The sequence below is a fragment of the Sitophilus oryzae genome, unplaced genomic scaffold (genome assembly GCF_002938485.1).
Source record: "Sitophilus oryzae breed Bouriz unplaced genomic scaffold, Soryzae_2.0 scaffold_227_pilon_pilon, whole genome shotgun sequence".
NCBI classification, from domain to species: domain Eukaryota; kingdom Metazoa; phylum Arthropoda; class Insecta; order Coleoptera; family Curculionidae; genus Sitophilus; species Sitophilus oryzae.
Genome location: NW_022146782.1, coordinates 1,937,929 through 1,956,454, shown reverse-complemented (window position 1 = coordinate 1,956,454; position 18,526 = coordinate 1,937,929). Strand labels below are relative to the sequence as shown.

At 35.4% G+C, this 18,526-nt stretch overlaps 2 protein-coding genes across 2 annotated transcripts in view; one reads left to right on the top strand and one right to left on the bottom strand.

The window, feature by feature from the left end:
* The window catches only part of LOC115884362 (monocarboxylate transporter 2-like), a 129,821-nt gene that overhangs the window by 26,889 nt on the left and 84,406 nt on the right, over positions 1-18,526 (bottom strand). The gene's annotated exons all lie outside the window — the stretch shown is intronic.
* On the top strand, positions 29-16,934 carry LOC115884359. The gene is made up of 7 exons (XM_030902916.1): positions 29-222; positions 1,026-1,257; positions 5,029-5,343; positions 7,432-7,794; positions 11,209-11,614; positions 15,791-15,981; positions 16,040-16,934. The coding sequence occupies exons 1-7, from the start codon at positions 105-107 to the stop codon at positions 16,866-16,868; spliced, it is 2,454 nt and encodes an 817-aa protein (XP_030758776.1). The 5' UTR covers positions 29-104; the 3' UTR covers positions 16,869-16,934.

Here is an 18,526-nt window from a genome sequence, read left to right as displayed (position 1 = left end):
AAAAAGTAAATGTCAAATATTGACGTTTGATTAGTTTGTCAGTCTTAATGACATTTTAAGAGAAAGTTAATATTTTTCTGTATGTTTTTTTCTTTATTTATCAAATGAATCAGCTCAGCGGCAAATATGTTAATGTGGTACTGTCGGTTGGTGATGGAAAGAGTATGGATTTTGTCAAACACCCCATACATATCGAAGCAAATTTTAATGGAAGAATTCTAGGTAAACTTTGTCGTCATTTTCGTTTTCTTTAACAGTTATTACAAACTTACATCAATATGAAATTAGAAACCCTTCAGTAGATATATTGTTTCTACAAATGCGTACTACAACATTTTTTTATTACATTATCATTTAACCCGACTCTATATTTGAAGCGTTTGAGAAAATACTTGCTCTTGTTCCTTTGTTCAGTACATCTGGGGTACCTACATAGTGAGGCATGAAGTGAGGCCTAATCTTACTCGCCGTTTTAGAACAGTGCTTAAAATTGGATCTCTAAGTTAGAGTCGATGTTCTCTATTGTGATGCCGGGTTCACACGAAGGCGACAAAAATAAACACGATTTTGAGACAAAAACAAGACAAACTTGCGACAAAAAATGGGGAATTTTGGCAAGACAAACTTGAGACAAATTGTCCACACCGCAAGGACAAAAGTACAACAAAGTCAAAAGTTCAGTTGTTGCGAATGAGTTTTATTAATCATGTGTGCAATTGTTGATAGCACCCGCCATCCACACTGCGCCAACAACTGCGGGGCATTGAAAAGTTTCCGAATTTTGAAACAAAACAAAAATGAGACAAAAATGTCGCAGAAATGTATTGGATTTGTCGCAATTTTGTTGTAAAACATGAATGTTTCTGTCTTGTCGTTGTTTTGTCTGTGTGGTCTGGACCCGGCATTAAAAAAACAACTTGTTTTTTTTTTTGAAATTATTATATGTTTGTTCATTCTATAATAACGTATTTTCATAATAGATAGTTGTTATATGTAAATAACTAAAAATTATTATTTGGATGTAGAGTCAGACAAGTTAGTACCAGAAGAATCGATATCCTTCAACACTGAACTGATTTGGGAAGCTGATAAAAAGGAACTAAGAAAATTGAGGAGCTCTAATCAACCTCTAAGAGTCGAATGCATTTCCGTAGATCCCCAAAACAGACGTGACAGAATTGGCTTCGTTCTGATGAGCTTGAGGAGTGCCCAAGTTATATCACTGAAAGATGCCAAGACCCCAGTTAACTTCAAATGGTACATTATAGTATAGAATCTCTCCAAAAAAATGGGTATTTAGCCACTGCAAGAAAATCTACAAAATAAAATAGTTATTTTTACAAATCTAAGCCCACGGCCACACAGAAAGCGTTTTTAGCGTTTTGCGTTTTTTGCGTCTCAAGCGCTTTTTGCGATTTTACCGTTTTAAGCGTTTTTTTCGATTTGTGTCCAGTAAAAAACACGCAAAAGACGCGGCAGGTCTGCAGTTTCTATCAAGATGTCAATTAGTAATGTCGCAAGCTCGTGGATTCCCGGCCCGTGCAACAATCAATCCTGTGAGAAAGAGATGGGCGAGATCGGCGCGGTTAGCGTTGAAGAGACGAAGATAAAAGATGCTGGGATTGAATTGTGGACGGGCCGGGGCATATATTCGGCGACAGACACAATCTACTGCTAGTGCCAGTGGTGTGTGTAAAAATAATGTTATTTGCCATTTATTTTACGAATTTTAGTTTATATGTATATAGTTTTTTTATGTTGTAGTATTGTGGTTACTTGTTCTAATTATAATATAATAGATTAGTAAATATGTATATATTACTAATTGCTAACGCAATCTTAGGACATGATTTATGAACATTTTTGGAGTGAAACTTCTTTACGCGTGCTGGGAGTAAACATTCAAGGCCGTGACATACGAGCTGCGAGACGGCCGCAGCCCTGACACACGAGCTAGTTGTAACGAAACGTGTTAACGGCTTAGAAATACGTTAGTGACGCGATGTGTATTAATTTGTGAGCAGTCCACGTGTTTATCAAAAATATTGATATTTATTTTAATACAAATTTTGTAAAAGTGAATCAAATTATTACGTGTAAAAAACCATTTATTACATGTTAAAAACTATTTTTATTATTTTACGCGAATAAAATGTTATACTTAAAAAACTATTTTTACGCGTATAAAACTATTTGTTTTGGTAGAAAACTATTTTTTACGCGTATAAAACTATTTGTTACGTGTCAAAAACTTATTGTTTCTGGTAAAAACATTTTTTTTTCTGGTAAAACACCTTTTTTACGCAAAAAAAATATTTTTTACGTGTAAAAAACTATTTGTTACACGTAAAAAACTAATTTTTACGCGTCAAAAACTTATTGCTTCTGCTAAAAACTTTTTTACACAAAAAAAATTACGTGTAAAAAATTATTTGTTACACGTAAAAAACTAATTTTTACGCCTCAAAAACTTATTGCTTCTGCTAAAAACTTTTTTACACAAAAAAAATTAAGTGTAAAAAATTATTTGTTACACGTAAAAAACTAATTTTTACGCCTCAAAAAACTTATTTTTCTGGTAAAAACTTTTTTACAGGAAAAAAATTACGTGTAAAAACTATTATTTGTTACACGTAAAAAACTATTTTTTACGCGTCAAAAACTATTTGTTTTTGTTAAAAAAACTTTTTTACGCAGAAAAAAACACTTTTTACGCATAAAAACTATTTTTTACGCGTAAGAAAATATTCCTTTAATTTATTACTTTTTCAACATTTCAAACATTTCCTTCAAATTTTTGAATTTAATAGAATCTTTCTAAACAAAAAAATGCAAACTATGTATTTAATTTATTTTTATTGTATAATTAAATATTACGTCCGCCTATGATGGGGTCTCATAGAAAACGCTAAAGACGCTACAGAAAACAAATTGATTTGTTTTCATTAGCGTTTTTTGCGAGACACGCTGAACGCTAGACGCTTTTGGTGGGGCCACTCCTATATAATCCTGTTATTTTGTTTTAGACGCAAAAGACGCTTCATGCTAAAAACGCAAAAAACGCTTTCTGTGTGGCCGTGCACTAAGATTTGTCAGCATTCATGGGACACAGGGCACAGAATAAATTTTAATAACGCCAAAATTATAATGAAAGAGGCGATAACCTCTAAAAGAAAAATAAAAGAGGCTTTTTTAATACAATATAATAAAAATAAATGTATTGCTCATGCATTTGTAGATGTTAGTAATGTATGGCAATCGCTTCTTTGATTTTAAAGAACATAACATAAATAAACATAACATACGTAAAAATTAAAAACAAATTAAAAATAATCATACAGAAAGTTTGAGGCTTTTTGGTTTTACCTTATTAAGTAATTGTTATCAGGTAGTAATTGTTAATTTTGAAGTTTAACATGATATAATGTCATTTTAACAGAACGTCAACGGTTTTAGTAGATTATCAACGCAGCTGTGTTTACAAAAAAATACCTATTTTATTTCGTAGATTTCGCAGTGACGAAATATCCATAAAGGATTTTTTTGGAGAGATGAATCCGCCACATATTATCCGCCACATTTATGGAATATCCAGATGGGACAAAAAAAGTCATCTTCAAGACATCCCTAGGCAAGCCTTGGGATATTTATAGGATAATACAAGGATGATGTTGGGAGCATTATAGAATATTTTTAGGACATTATATGAGGACTGTTATTTGACAATACTTACTTCATCCTTAGTTTATAGTAAAAACGTTCGCGATTTAGTTTTATTTAGCCACATTTTGACGTTATTCATTGGATATTTTTATTAACAGCTCTAAAATATACCTAAATATTATGTCAATGAATTTTGCGTCAAAATTTAGAAGTTTATTGGTATGAGTTAAGAGCTTTCAATTTATACTGTACCATCGAAAAAAAAACGGCGTTCAATTGGCTTGAAAATTACGATCGATGACATTCCCCATATAATTTTATATACAAAATAACAGCAATCTTCATTTCCAAGCCACCTCTGACGCCGTTTTTTTCGATCGTATGGTATTATATCTTTGTACCATGGTATTATACCAGATTATACTACCCTTTATGGAGTCTAGCAGTTTATGTCTAGCAGCAACAGTTTACATCAAAGTTAGCACACAGGATACAGGTATAATTTCTAACACCACACATTCCAGAAACTCACAATAAAACACAAAAATAGGATTTCTGTTCGAATAGATCAAACACGAAAATGGGTTTAGGGATAAAGAACAAGCGCTTTTCAACAAATTTTCACCTATAATTTTGTCACAAATTTTTCATTGTGAGACCCTGAGTCGTTCGTCGTTTTTCGACATTAGTTGAGGTTAGGATAGAATTTCTGCTAGAACAAGGCTAGAACTATGAGTATAAGAAACTAAGTCAATCAAAGTAAAAAAAAACTAAGTCAAACTCAACCAGTTTTATTAGTTTCAGTCATTTTTAAGCCCATTCAATATCGACAAACGACCGAATTCACCTCAAATTTCACTAAATCAAAGAACTGAATAATACACGATGCAAAAACAAACAACTGTCGAGATGGATTGTGGGAAATTTTTTGCGCGGGCGTTTTAAATTCTCTGTATTACTGGGAGTGGCCAAGCTCATAAATATCCAGATTATCCAGAAGATACCAACAGGATATTTTGTTGCCTTGACGTAATATATATCTATCTGTATGGTTTATTGCATTTTATGTAATATAAAAAGTAGAACATTATTTATTTTTCCTAAATATTTAGACGATATTGTTAGGATATTTTATTATCATGAGCATGTTTGGATATCTCAGCTGGATGTACATTAGATATACGACAGAGATATCCATAGGATATTCTATTCTGAGACATCTACAGGATTTCAGGATGTCTGGAGGATATCCTGTAGATGTCTTTATAAGATGATCTTATAATGGGACATTCCGACATTCTATGAATATCCTGCGGTTATTGTGTGTTATGTGGGTAATTAAAAAGGATCTTTTGGGTTTTTTAGGTGTAAGCTCATTGGTTGTCAGGCTGACAAGAAGAAACACCATCCAGAATTATACTTAGGGATCAGTATTAGAGATCATATGTTGAATGATCATGAGGAGGAAGTGCTTGAAGATATGCCACTGATATCCGAAGGAGAACCTAACCAAATAACGGAAGACGCTGAATTTTCTTCCGAATTTCCTTTGAAATATTTGGAGGATGGGTTTATACAAATTGGAGATGAAGAAGACGAATACGAGTCGTTTTCTTTGAACCTGCTAGTAAAAGAAGCTAGAAACTTGGACGCATTGCTTCCAGAAGCATTGGTTTTTCGGTAATGTCTTTTATTTTATGATTATATAACGCTTCTTATGCAAAACAAATTAAAATATTGATTTACTTTGCCAAAAACATATTTTTTAGAAAGTTCAATGTGTCCCATTTTCACGTGTATTTTGGGGTTTCTTGTTTATGAGATGTGGTATTCAGTATGTAAAATGTTATATTACTATGTCTATTTTCGATAAGTTATGAGATAGAAAGAGAGTTGAAAAATGCAACAATTTCTAATTCGCCCTGTATTTCAGAAACTAAGAAAGCTAGGACAAATCTGTGTGGCGTCTTTAGTTTCACAAAAAAATTAGCATTGTAACTTGAAAACCGTAGAATGTAGAATGAATAAGAGGGAGGGCGACCTTTTAAATCACTGCGACCTTTCTGCGATTTATTGTGCCCCCCTTCCTTGAGTCATCACACAGTCTCTAATCCATCATACCCCTGTTGTAGAGGGGACGGGGTATTTCCCATCCTCCTCTGACAACAGTTCTTCCTCCAAGGATACACACCCTTCCACGCTTGGAGTTTGGCCCTCCGTGGCGCCCTTCACAGTCGAAGAGCTTGCCTCCGGCTGAGAAATCCGTGGGGTGGAGGCTGGAGGATCTGTCTCCATTTTCTCCACCTCTTTAACTGACCTGATACGACCCTGCTTGCCTCCCGGTGTTGGACGGCTTTCCATCCTGGCTGGCTATTTTCTCTCCCTGCCGGAGAAGAGGTGAGAGGTTCCGCTCCTTCTCGCTCCCTCTCTTGCCCTTTGATGGAGATGAGTCAGGTTGTTTCTTGGTTTCTTTAAGGTTGTCGCCCACTAGACCGCTGCGCGGCGCGGCGCGGCGATGGGAAGAGAATTTTTTCCGGCTGCGAAGGAACTGCGCCCACTATAGCGCGCCTTTGAAACGCGGCAACTCTATTTAGTTATAGTCGAAGTATTTTTTACTTACTGTAGTTTAGTTTTTAAAGCAATGAGTTCAAGTACGGACGAAAGCGTATTTTTTGTGCTCTTCTAACAGAGGAAGAGGAAGAGGGGGTGAGGAAAAGTTTGGACTCATACGATTAACAAAAAAAGAAAGAAGTTTGGAGAATTTTACCATCTTTTTTCAGATTTAGTAAAAGACAAGATCATTTTTTTCAGTGGGTATTACAAAATATAAAGGAAACATTTTACGCACTCCTCAATTGAGGGTTTTAGAAGCAAAACACCGAGTATCTCTACTCATCATATTTTTTCAGAAGAGACAAATTACTAATACTTTTGATAATTCTTATTTATTCTGATGTGTATATTAGTTATGTGGTGAAAAAACCCTGATCTTTTTTATATATTTAGGTAATTAGAATTTAAAAATTGGAGATTGTCACTTTTGTTAAAAAGTGGAGATTGCCGGTTTTGCCTCTACACCCCTCAATTATATTAAATCTTTGATAGAACGGCATTTCGTCCATCTGTCTCTAGTGAGGGAAGACTTAAAAAAATATCATATTCCTTTATGAAAATCGATTTGCCTAATTTACCTTTAAAAATACAATTCTACCATTGATACGTATCACTAGTTCCTAGTCAAAAAGCCAACTGAAAAGACTCGAATGCAAAATTATTTCCAATGTGAGTACGCACACTGCAACGCGCCAAAACGGCGGAGACGGAAAAAAGTTGCTAGAGAAGTCTTCCGACTTCTTGACGGAAATCCCGCGGCGCGCTTCTGCGCTGCGCGCTCTGATGTGCGTTGGTCCATTTAAATACATGGCAAGCAGACAAAAGAAATTTCCACATGGCGCCGCGCCGCGTCGCGCTGCGGTCTAGTGGGCGACAACCTTTACTCTCCCCTTTTCGGAGGAGTGTTTTCGCTTTTGCTTCCTCTGGAGCAAGTCCTTCGTGGAGCAGTCGGAGTCCGTGCTTCTGCTGCACTAAGACCTACTCTCAGAGGATCGTCTAGCCCGCCTGCTTGACCCAGGCCTGGTAGATGAAACGGTTTAAAAACCATAACTTTGTATGTTTACTCATAAACGAGAAACCCTGTATATAAAACACACAAAAACGGGACACTCTGCATCTGCTTAATACCTACAATTAATAATTCACGTCTTACAGCCAAGCTCCTGACAAATACCACCTCACCTTTAAAATTTTCGGCGTCACCATCAAGACCAAACCGTTTTACAAGCAACTACAAGGCATCATCTATATGAACGAGAAAGTGGTGATCAGGATCCTATCCAGCGAACAGACGCTGTTCGAGTTTTTCAAGACGCAGAACATCGGTATCATTCTGTTCCACGGGCACGAACTCCTCGGTTTTACCGAGATTGAACTGAGCGACGTGACATTCGAAGAGACTGAGGGCAAATGTTTGTTTAAACTGCCGCCTCCTAGTGACGTGGTGCCGTTTGGTGGTGACGACGCTTTGCCTTACATCGAAGTAGTGACGTGGGTGAAAAGAAGTCAGATCGAGAGGTGACGTATAGTTCAAATCAGTTTTATAAGTTATACTATAGGGCTGGCAAAGGTTTGGTTTGGTCGAGATTTCCGTATGTAAGAAGAGTACAATACGTTTATAATGTACTGAACAAAGAGAGGACAGTAAACACGTTGCCAAACGTATGAAATAAACCGAGAAACTGTGCACATCGCTAAGAGACGTGGAAGGGGATATAGCAGATTTATCGCAGTTGACCGGTCGACCCAATCAATACCTCTGTCAGTACTTAAAATTCTAGGAAAAGGTGTACATCATGCGTTCAGCTTCACGATTTAATTACGTCTCGTGATAGTTAATCTGTTTATTTATTAACGAGTCGTTATAATTTTCCTTTTAGCTTGAATTCTTTTAAGTGCAAGCTAGAAACACTTGCATTTTTGGTAAAAATAAGTGGAATTGAGTGGGTGTTCGATAGTGGTCGCGCTATTAGAACTATGAATTCAAAAATCGATTCTGGAAATCTATTAGAAATAATAGATTGTAGTTTTTTCAGGAACTTTGTTAATATTTCTGCTGTATTTTCTTTGTAGACAGTATGTGAAAATCTTTATCAATAAAAAAATTACACGATTGCTGAAAATTGCTATGCTCTAAAAGTAAATGGATGGATTGTTTACAATTTTTGAATGGAAAAAACAACCTTATCGAATTTTTCTTATGTAAACATATTGTAAAATATCCGATCTTGAAAATAAAAAAAAGTTTCAATATCTAAAGTGGTTCTCGAGTTATGGCCTGTTATGTGCTTCTGCTCCGCTAAGACCCACTCTCAGCGGATCGTCCAACCCGCCTGGTTGACCCAGGCCAGGTAGACGAAACGGTAGTCTGTGTCGCCTGTTGGGTTTAGAGGTAAGCTCCCGACCCTTGCTAAAGGAGGTGGTAGCTTGAGTGCCACTAACACAGGACGGTCCCGCGCAAGTGTCAGCCACCTCTCCTGTAGTTTTCTTTGGGGGGTTTGACCCCTTGGAACTTTCATTGTTCCTGTTCCCAGTGTCGCTAGGGGGTTTCCCCACAGCTTCTCCGGTGGTGTTGGTGTTTTTATTTTTATTACTGCTCATAGTGTTCCCACGAGTCGCTAGGGATAGTCAGTCCACTTCTACAGAGCCCCGCATGTAGAAGTAAGGGGTAAATACAATGGGGTGCCCCCTGATGCCCCAAGGTTGAGACCAGTAATGGCTAGTCCCCTATCTAGCCACGCATCCCTTTGACCTGGCCCCGCCATCGTAGGATTTAGGTTTTTGGTGAGGTTGTCTCCTCTTGGTCCAGGCGGTTAAGCCAAGACCCCCCACACCCTCTACCCGCGAGACATGACCACAGACAGTAGAAGGTGCCTGGTTTAAATGTCTTGGTGCAATTCCCTGGCCACTACAGCCAGAGACAAGGCAATGAGTGAGATGCTTCTTGGACCAAGCCAAAGTGCTAGAGGAGATTCTGCCAGCACCTGACAAGGAGCTTCCCCACCAACGACAAGGTCTTGCATCTCCTAGGGGAAGTGTACTCTTCATACAATGTGTAGAGTGCCGTTTTCGGCTCTTCGAAATATGGTGGCTGCGTCGCTGATGTTACACCAATCCCGTATGTTTCTTAGCCAGGAATGTTGTTTTCTTCCTGGGCCTCGCCGTCCCTCTATTTTTCCTTGTAGAATCAGCTTAGGAATGTAATATTTGTCTCCTCTAAGGATATGGCCGAGGTATGAGACTTTCCTTTCTTTAACTATATTAAGCATTTCTTGTTCATAGCCTGCAGTTCTTAAAACTTCTTCGTTGGTTGCATGTGCGGTCCATGTCACACGTAAGACTCTCCGGAGAGTCCACATTTCGAAAGCCTCGATGCGGTTCAGGCTTCTAGCCTTGAGTGACCAGGTTTCTGCGCCGTATAGTAAGATGGGCCATATGTAGCATTTCACTACCCGTAGTCTAAGTGTTAGCGGGAGACTGCGTGCTAATAGGAAGTTTTTAAGTTTAAAAATGTTGACTTTGCATAATTCGTTCTAAGTTTAACTTCCTCATCGCAGTCCCATCGTTCATTGATCATGGCACCCAGATATTTAAATCGTGGAACTCGCTCTATAATATTTCCATCCACGGTCAATGCGGTGTTGATTGTAGGCTGGCGTTCTATTACCATAAGTTTGGTCTTGGCAGCGTTGATTTTAAGACCGAAACGATTTCCCATATCCCCTATCTTATTTATTATTTGCTGGAGATCCTCTAAAGTTCGTGCTGGTATTGCCGTATCATCTGCATATCGTATATTGTTAATTGGAACTCCATTAATCTTAATTCCTCCACTTTCTCCTTCCAGGGCCATTTGAAATATTTTTTCGACGTATATATTAAAAAGTATTGGTGACAGTATACAGCCCTGGCGGACTCCTTGACAGACATTGAAGGTGTCTGTGGATAAATTTTTGTTAACTCTTATCTCTGCGGTTTGGTTCCAATATACCATTAGTACGAAATACCATTGTTTTTTATGACGATGTGCAAACGAGTAAAATTTCGTGTGCGCAAAAATAAACTCGCGTAAAATAACAATAAACAGCGTAATAGAGAGATATCGCTAAACCGTATAGGTGGTATTAACTCTCTTCATTTATAGTTATCGGATCGAAAAGAATTCTGTTCGCGTTGCGTCCGCTATTTAAACTTAGCCTAACTATGAATTTAAAACTTTGAAATTGTTGTGTTTGCTAGGTATTTTAAAACTAAAGGGCTAAAGTGCTTATTTTCAGTGCTTTATTGTTCAACGTCTGCCAGTGGGTTTAGGGCAACAAGCAACAAATTCTCTTAGAAGGGATAAGTCGTTATCTGCTGTAAACCTAAGCCTCTTTATAGGTTCTTTAATATTGGAAGAGGTGGAATCCATATTTTGGGCCATATTTATTTAATTAAAACTAATCCCAGCTACTTAAATATCAAATTACCTAATAAAACTAAAGTAATAATTCAAAACAATTCAAACATAACCTAAAATAAAAGATCTCACCGGCCGGCCCCGGTTGTCAAATACCCGCACATGCCCATTTAAGCAATTTTTAAACGTTATTTAGAAATAACGCTTGGTGTAATTGATCCGCAAATTACGTCAGGCGGTAACGTTATTAGCGGACGTTGCATTAAAAATTGACTCGCGCATACCATAATAAGGTACGCGTAAATACTGCATGTTCGGTTTTCCGCTATCTCTCTAATAACTGTGCCGGTCAGGCGCTGTTCACAATTTTAGAGGCCATAAGTGGGCGTGCCATGTGCGCAAACTAGTAACCTAACTATAGTGCCCGATTGCGAAAATTGGAACCACGAAAAACAATAAAGAAAAAACAAAGTTTATAATCTGTATAATCTGTCATATTACGTTCTAGTATTAATATTATTTTTCCTAAATAGGGTTAAAAAAGTCGTTTCCGAAGAAAAAATACCCACCAAAGTGGTAATGTCAAACTTGGACAAAGCCATCTTTGCCAGGGGCGGGGGTGACTACGCCTGCGACTACGCTTCCGACACCGTCGATAACATGGAGATGAAAATTAGAAGCGAATGCCGAGTTCTAGATGACGACACTTATGACGTCACCGGCACGAAATCAGCGGAAACTGTCATTAAAAACGTTCCGATGTCGCCGAGACCGGTGAAGAAGTACGACGTTTTGGGGGACTACGTCAGGAACGTACTGCACGTGTCTTTGCAGAATTTCGTTTGGAGGGTAGCGGCGAAGGATAGAATTGTGATGTTTAAGTTTCTGCATCCCAGGGCTTCAAATGGCATCACCATATTTACCCAAATCAGTAATGAGGTAGGTAGGGGTAGATTTTTAATGTTTTTTTTTCCATAGCAACTGTTAAAATTGCCTTATATCTATCAAAAATAGTAGATAAAATAGTACTTTAACAGCGAGGATAGGTTATTTCTTCCCGCACGTTTTTTAATTGCTTCCATTTTTGAAAATTTTTGTATTCCTTTTCATAAGTTATTCGGGATTTAAATGGAAGTAGCTTGGATATGGCGTTTGTCGCCTCAGCCTGAATATCTGTTGCTAATTTACTTATTTCGTTTTGAGCCATTTCTGGCTCCAATTCAATCAGCAATCGACACGAAAGAAAATTAAAAAATATTGACTCAAAACTGACAACTAAAGAGACAGCTTTATTTGCTTGTCAAATTCCATAGAAAGCAACGCCAACGCAGCACAATATTTTTTCTACTCGTAATAAATCCCTTGAAATAATAATTTCTGAATAGTTTTTCACTCGCTAATGAAAAAATATTGTTTTATACACGACGATAAAATTGCATTATCGTCTTGTATAAAAAAAGAACTATTATGTAATTCTTTGGTGTTTTTTATCAATTAATTGACTAATCTACTCTAAATAAGAAAGTTAATTATATTATTCAATATTTGTAAGTATTTCTAGACCATAATTTCTGTTGTAACAGAGATTAAGGTGGGTGGACCATGGAAGGCCATGTTCCTTTGAAGGCCAACTATAAAAAAGTCATAGTTATTGCCACGCGATGACAAATTCCTTCCACTCAAACCAAAGACTAAAGAATATAAGGACATGTAACGTCCCTAACGGGCTGCAGCAGAATTTGTGACCTTTTTTTTTGTTTTGGTGGCAAACAATGAGTCGTCATTTGGTCACCAGCGACAATTTTAGCGATTTTTAATAGTTTGTGTGTAGTAAACTTTGTATAAACTTTATTACAATGGTGATTAGTTGTTCAGCTTTCAAGTGTAAAAGCAGCAGCGATAAGAAAGAGCCAGAAGTTACGTTTCATAGGTAAATAAACAGTCCACTCCAACTTTTTAGCGTTTTCTTATTGAATTCGATAATTATTCTTCAATTTCAATTAATATCTATATGTACTTGATATATGCTATACGTCGATACTAGTTTTGTACCTTTTGTTAACATTTTAATACGTTTTTTTCGTAATTAATTAGGATGATACGCCATAGACGTAGTCAAAACAATTATCAAAAAATATAAATATTGCTTCAAACAGCTAGGTTAAGAAAAATATGTGCCACGGCACTGTTTGGTGACAGCGTCACAATTTGCTCTCGGGTGTTATTTGTCCTTGGATTCTTTAGTCATTGACTCACACGAAGCTCCATTAAACTCAAGGATACAAACGCTTCGGCGAGTTGTTAAAATAATTGTAATTCGCGCGCACAGAAAAAAGTAAATAACTTATTATTAAGTATGTGTTATGGTACTAAAGAAAAAAGTAATAATTATTTTGCTTTGATTTCAGTTAAAATATCGGTAGTGTTCCTACGAAAGCTTGTGGTTATAAAGCCAATCAAAAAATTTGCCGTTTGGCCTTGCTAGGGTACATGTGCCTTACTAGGAACATTTACAAATCATGAAAATATGAACATTTGGGTTTCAGTTATAAATACGTACCGGGAAAGTTGAAACAATATATTTTATGTTTATAATATTATTATTTTATTTATAAGGGCCTTACAAGAAGCCCATAGGAATCCGGAATATTTTTCTTTTTGTAATTTCATTCTAAAACGCATCTGGCAACTTATTTGTTATCGATATAATACACATTAAATACTATAATTTTTAAATAATTTCTATTAATATATTCTTAGTTATACGATTGTGTTCAAGGAATGGTTGTTGAGTTTTTTAAAGAAGATTATAATATATATGTTAAGCATTTAATTTTTCGTTTAAATGAAAGAGCTTTTTATGTAGTTTTAGTAAAAGCAGATATTTTGATTATTACAACTCTAGTTTTAAGTTGAACGACTGATTTATAATATTAGCCTAGTATGGAGCCCTGTTCCTTGCAAGGCCATTTGGAAGAACTTAGTAAAAGTTAAGTTTAATAAATAGTGATTACATCTAGAATAAAAAGGTAATGTATACCGGGTGTTGCATCGTCGGACGGGACATAACAAAGCCCATGGAAATTTTAATGGGGTCAATTATTGGCTTCCCTAATTATTTTAGAGAATAATTCTATTTAGGTTTATTGAAGAGCACTAAAATCCACATTCAAAAGAATAACTTTAGATATTTTTGATTAGCCCGTTTACGAGTGATCGCCGATTTCTTTTTAAATATTTCTCCTTTCTTATGGCCCTTTATTTACATATGAGCACCAGTCAAGGTAAAAGATAACTGTCAAATGAAGTTATCATTTCAGAAATTTATCTGTTTAGTGCTTTATTATTATTATTAAAAACTCATACCTACATCGAAAATATTAGCCATGAATTACACTACCGAAGAAAAAGTATTGATGATTAAATGGTATTATCAAGGAAATAGTTATCAAAAGGTGTCGGACATGTTTGCTGCTCTGTATCCGAATACACCGATACCTGGAAAATCTACAATCGCAAGGAATATCTATGCAGATATTTGAGACCAAAGGTACCCTAATAAATAACTGCAGATGTGAAGCAAGGCAGGAACAAAGAGAAGATGCAAGAAATGATACCGACTTGGAAGTTTTATTGTGCGTGGAAGAGAACGATTGAAAGATCAGCACAAGCAAAATTGAAACTTGAGGATAGATCACACTACAGCGTTTCGAATTTTGAAACGACATACATATTATTCCTTCAAATATGCAAAGCACCAAGAGCTACGAGATGGGGACGAAATACGGCGGCAGGCGTTTTGTTTTGATATGATGGAAAGAGCAAACACGGCTAGGGAATTTTTAAAAAACATATGTTTCACTGACGAATGCACGTTTACCTTAAATAATGAACCCAATGTTCAAAATTATCGATATTGGAACAAAGAAAACTAACACAGGTTTGTCGAAACAATATCCACAGAAAGTAAATGTTTGGGCAGGGATATTCGGACACAATATTATCGGGCCATTATTTCTTACGCGAAATTTAAATGCAGAATATTATTTGGAACTACTCGAAAATCATATTTTACCTGCTTTACATGATGCCGCTACGGAAAATCAGGAAGTTTGGTACGAAATGGATGGCTGCCCGGCACATAGTACCCTGGCTGTTCGGGAATATTTAGACAATAGTTTTAACGGAAACGTTATTGACCTAAATCATACAGGAAATTGGCCAGCAAGGTCTCCTGATATTTCGCCAAATGATTTCTTTCTCTGGGACCATTTAAAAAACAGGATATACAAGGATAAAAAATACCCAAATCTAGACGAGTTAAAAAATGCTATTTCTGCCGAATGCAATAGAATTTCAGTTTATCATCTAGCGAATGTAAGAAGAGAATTTTATGATCGCCTGGGTTATTGTCTAACCAGTCGATGGAGGAATATTTGAACATCTTCTTAAATCCTAAAGTTCTAACAATTTAATAGTACCTAAATTAATGAGTTATTGAATATTGTAATAATACTATAATTAACCTTGTAATTGATTAATTTATTTTACATTAATTCATATTAATTTGTATTTATAAATACATCTATAAGATTTCCGATGTAGGAATGAGTTCTCAATAATAATAAAGCACTAAATAGGTAAATTTCTGAAATGACAACTTCATTTGACAGTTATCTTTTACCTTGACTGGTGCTCATAAGTAAATACAGGGCCATAAGAAAGGAGAAATATTTAAAAAGAAATCGGCAATAACTCGTAAACGAGCTAATCAAAAATATTCTAAGTTATTCTTTTGAATGTGGGTTTTAGTGTTCTTCATTAAACCTAAATAGAATTATTCTCTAAAATAATTAGGGAAGCCAATAATTGACCCCATTAAAATTTACATGGGATTTCCTATGTCCCGTCCGACGATGCAACACCCGGTATGATACACAATAAAACAAAGTGTTAATTAATAATTTGTTTCTTTCATTTATCCAGTAAATAAACTAATAAAAACTGTTTATTCGTTATAGTCGTCTTCCATGGCCCACCCACCTTAGAGAATAGTACCTAGCATTTGTATCCTTCTGAAATATTTTATTCAATCTCTCAAATATTAATTGTTAGGCAGGTGTGACAACCGATTTGAAGAATATTGGTGCAAAGCTAAGTTACGTCTCTACTGACACTCAAATCGAAAATATCCTAAACGCCTGGCCACCAAAACTGGTACTTACTGACGAGAAAGAGAGATTACTGAGTGAAGAGTACGAATTTGACGTCTCCAAATTTTTGGGCGGGTTCTCCAAACTCTACAAGTAACTTAAAATTGAAAATAATTTTGAGAATGCTTTTTAATTTGTTCTATTTTACTAGGTACACTGCTGACTTGAAGGCTATTAGAACCTTTCAGCCTTTAGCTCGTGTAGAAGTCACTTTAAATCTGGAAGATGCTGCTTTTAATCTGGACGATACAGATTTTCATTTAAACCCTCCCATTATCGATGAAGTGTTAACACTGAAAGAAATATCCGACATCGAAACTTGGAAGAAAACACAGAAAGAACTTTTCAACTGCAGTTTGGAAGATTTTAAAGAATCTGAAGCAAAGAAACTCGAAACAACATGGCAAGAAAAGAAAATAGATATCGAAATGAAATTAGACGCTCAGATGAACAAGTGTAAACATTTACAGGAAGAACTCCAAAATAAACTTGACAGTATCAAGACAGAAAAATATTTAACAAGAACCAGAAACCAGGCGAATATATTTTCGGAAATTTTCAATGAGAATTGGGACAAGTACTGCTGTGCTGATACCAAAGAGTTGATAGAACTTCTAAGCAAAACTCAAAGAGATAACGAGTACCTTAAGAAGTTGGTGGCAGACCAAAGAGATAAACTGCGAAGTTTCGAGAAAACTGCATTGACCAAAGGTCAAACTGTTGCTCTTTTACAAGAACTGAAAGAGTTGGAGAAGGGTTATGCAGAGGTGCAAAATGCGAAAGAGTATTTCAAAACTCAGTGGAAACAAGCTTGTGACGAGATTCACGAGCTCAAGACAGAAGAATACAAGAAAATTCAGCTGGAAATAAAGAAGAGCAAAGAAGAACTTGGAGAGTTTAATTTAAATAATGAGGAAGAAATTGATGTGATCAATAAATTGCTGGCTTTGAATGAAGAACACGATGATGTTTTCGGATGATTCTAATAAGATTTCTATATACTCGATTTTTATTTCGTTTATTATTATAATAAAAACTATTTTACAAAGAGAACAATTATTATTTTATTGCAAATTTAATGTTATTTTTTTTGGCAATAGCTTTGAGACAATACTTATACAGGGTTGTTCGCACATACGACACGGAGTATTGTAGCTAAACGATAACAAAAAATATTACAATTAAGTAAAAAATATTATAGTTGTATTTTTTTTAAATCCAACACTCTGTATATGATTCTATTTTTAGATACTACGATTGAAATAAAAAGGTAAATTAAGGTTTATCACACTTTAACCTTTCGTATATTTTTCATTTTATTGATTTTATGGAAAGCACTGTTCATTAAAATGATGTATCCTATGTTATAGGGCTTGTTTCTCTCTACAATTTTCTATCTCACAATGTACCGTTTGTGTCCAGGAAGAGTTCATAGTTTCATAGTTGTCGATTTTCGAAAGAAATCAGTACATGCATATTATTTCGTATATTTTTCATTTTATTCATTTTATGGAAAGCACTGTTCATTAAAATGTTGTATCCTATGATATAGGGCTTGTTTCTCTCTACAATTTTCTATCTCACAATGTACCGTTTGTGTCCAGGAAGAGTTCATAGTTTCATAGTTGTCGATTTTCGAAAGAAATCAGTACATGCATATTATTTCGTATATTTTTCATTTTATTGATTTTATGGAAAGCACTGTTCATTAAAATGTTGTATCCTATGTTACAGGGCTTGTTTCTCTCTACAATTTTCTGTCTTATAATGTACCGTTTGTGTCCAGGAAGAGTTCATAGTTTCATAGTTGTCGATTTTCGAAAGAAATCAGTACATGCATATTATTTCGTATATTTTTCATTTTATTGATTTTTTGGAAAGCACTGTTCATTAAAATGTTGTATCCTATGTTATAGGGCTTGTTTCTCTCTACAATTTTCTATCTCACAATGTACCGTTTGTGTTCAGGAGGTGTTCATAGTTTCATAGTTGTCGATTTTCGAAAGAAATCAGTACATGTATATTATTTCGTATATTTTTCATTTTATTGATTTTATGGAAAGCACTGTTCATTAAAATGTTGTATCCTATGTTATAGGGCTTGTTTCTCTCTACAATTTTCTATCTCACAATGTACCGTTTGTGTCCAGGAAGAGTTCATAGTTTCATAGTTGTCGATTTTCGAAAGAAATCAGTACATGCATATTATTTCGTATATTTTTCATTTTATTGATTTTATGGAAAGCACTGTTCATTAAAATGTTGTATCCTATGTTATAGGGCTTGTTTCTCTCACAATTTTCTGTCTCACAATGTACCGTTTGTGTCCAGGAAGAGTTCATAGTTTCATAGTTGTCGATTTTCGAAAGAAATCAGTACATGCATATTATTTTGTATATTTTTCATTTTATTGATTTTTTGGAAAGGCTTTATTTCTCCAAGGGTATCAAAGTTTTTAATACTAAATATTTACTGAAGATTATTTATTGATCAGATATTGTGTTGCAATAATAAAAATTATACTACCTTATACAGAGTGTCCAAAAATTTATTTTAAATAATTATTAGCTTCAAACGGCAATAACTTCTTTAATTTAAATGGAATGCCCTGTATATTTTAGGAGAATCAGATGCACAA

What these genes read in the sequence shown, in the direction of transcription:
- LOC115884359 (XM_030902916.1), top strand. Translation starts at nt 105, where the DNA reads ATGAATCAGCTCAGCGGCAAATATGTTAATGTGGTACTGTCGGTTGGT. An exon ending in TTTTAATGGAAGAATTCTAG is followed by an intron (nt 223 to 1,025) that starts GTAAACTTTGTC and finishes ATTTGGATGTAG; the next exon opens with AGTCAGACAAGTTAGTACCA. An exon ending in TTACCCAAATCAGTAATGAG is followed by an intron (nt 11,615 to 15,790) that starts GTAGGTAGGGGT and finishes ATTAATTGTTAG; the next exon opens with GCAGGTGTGACAACCGATTT.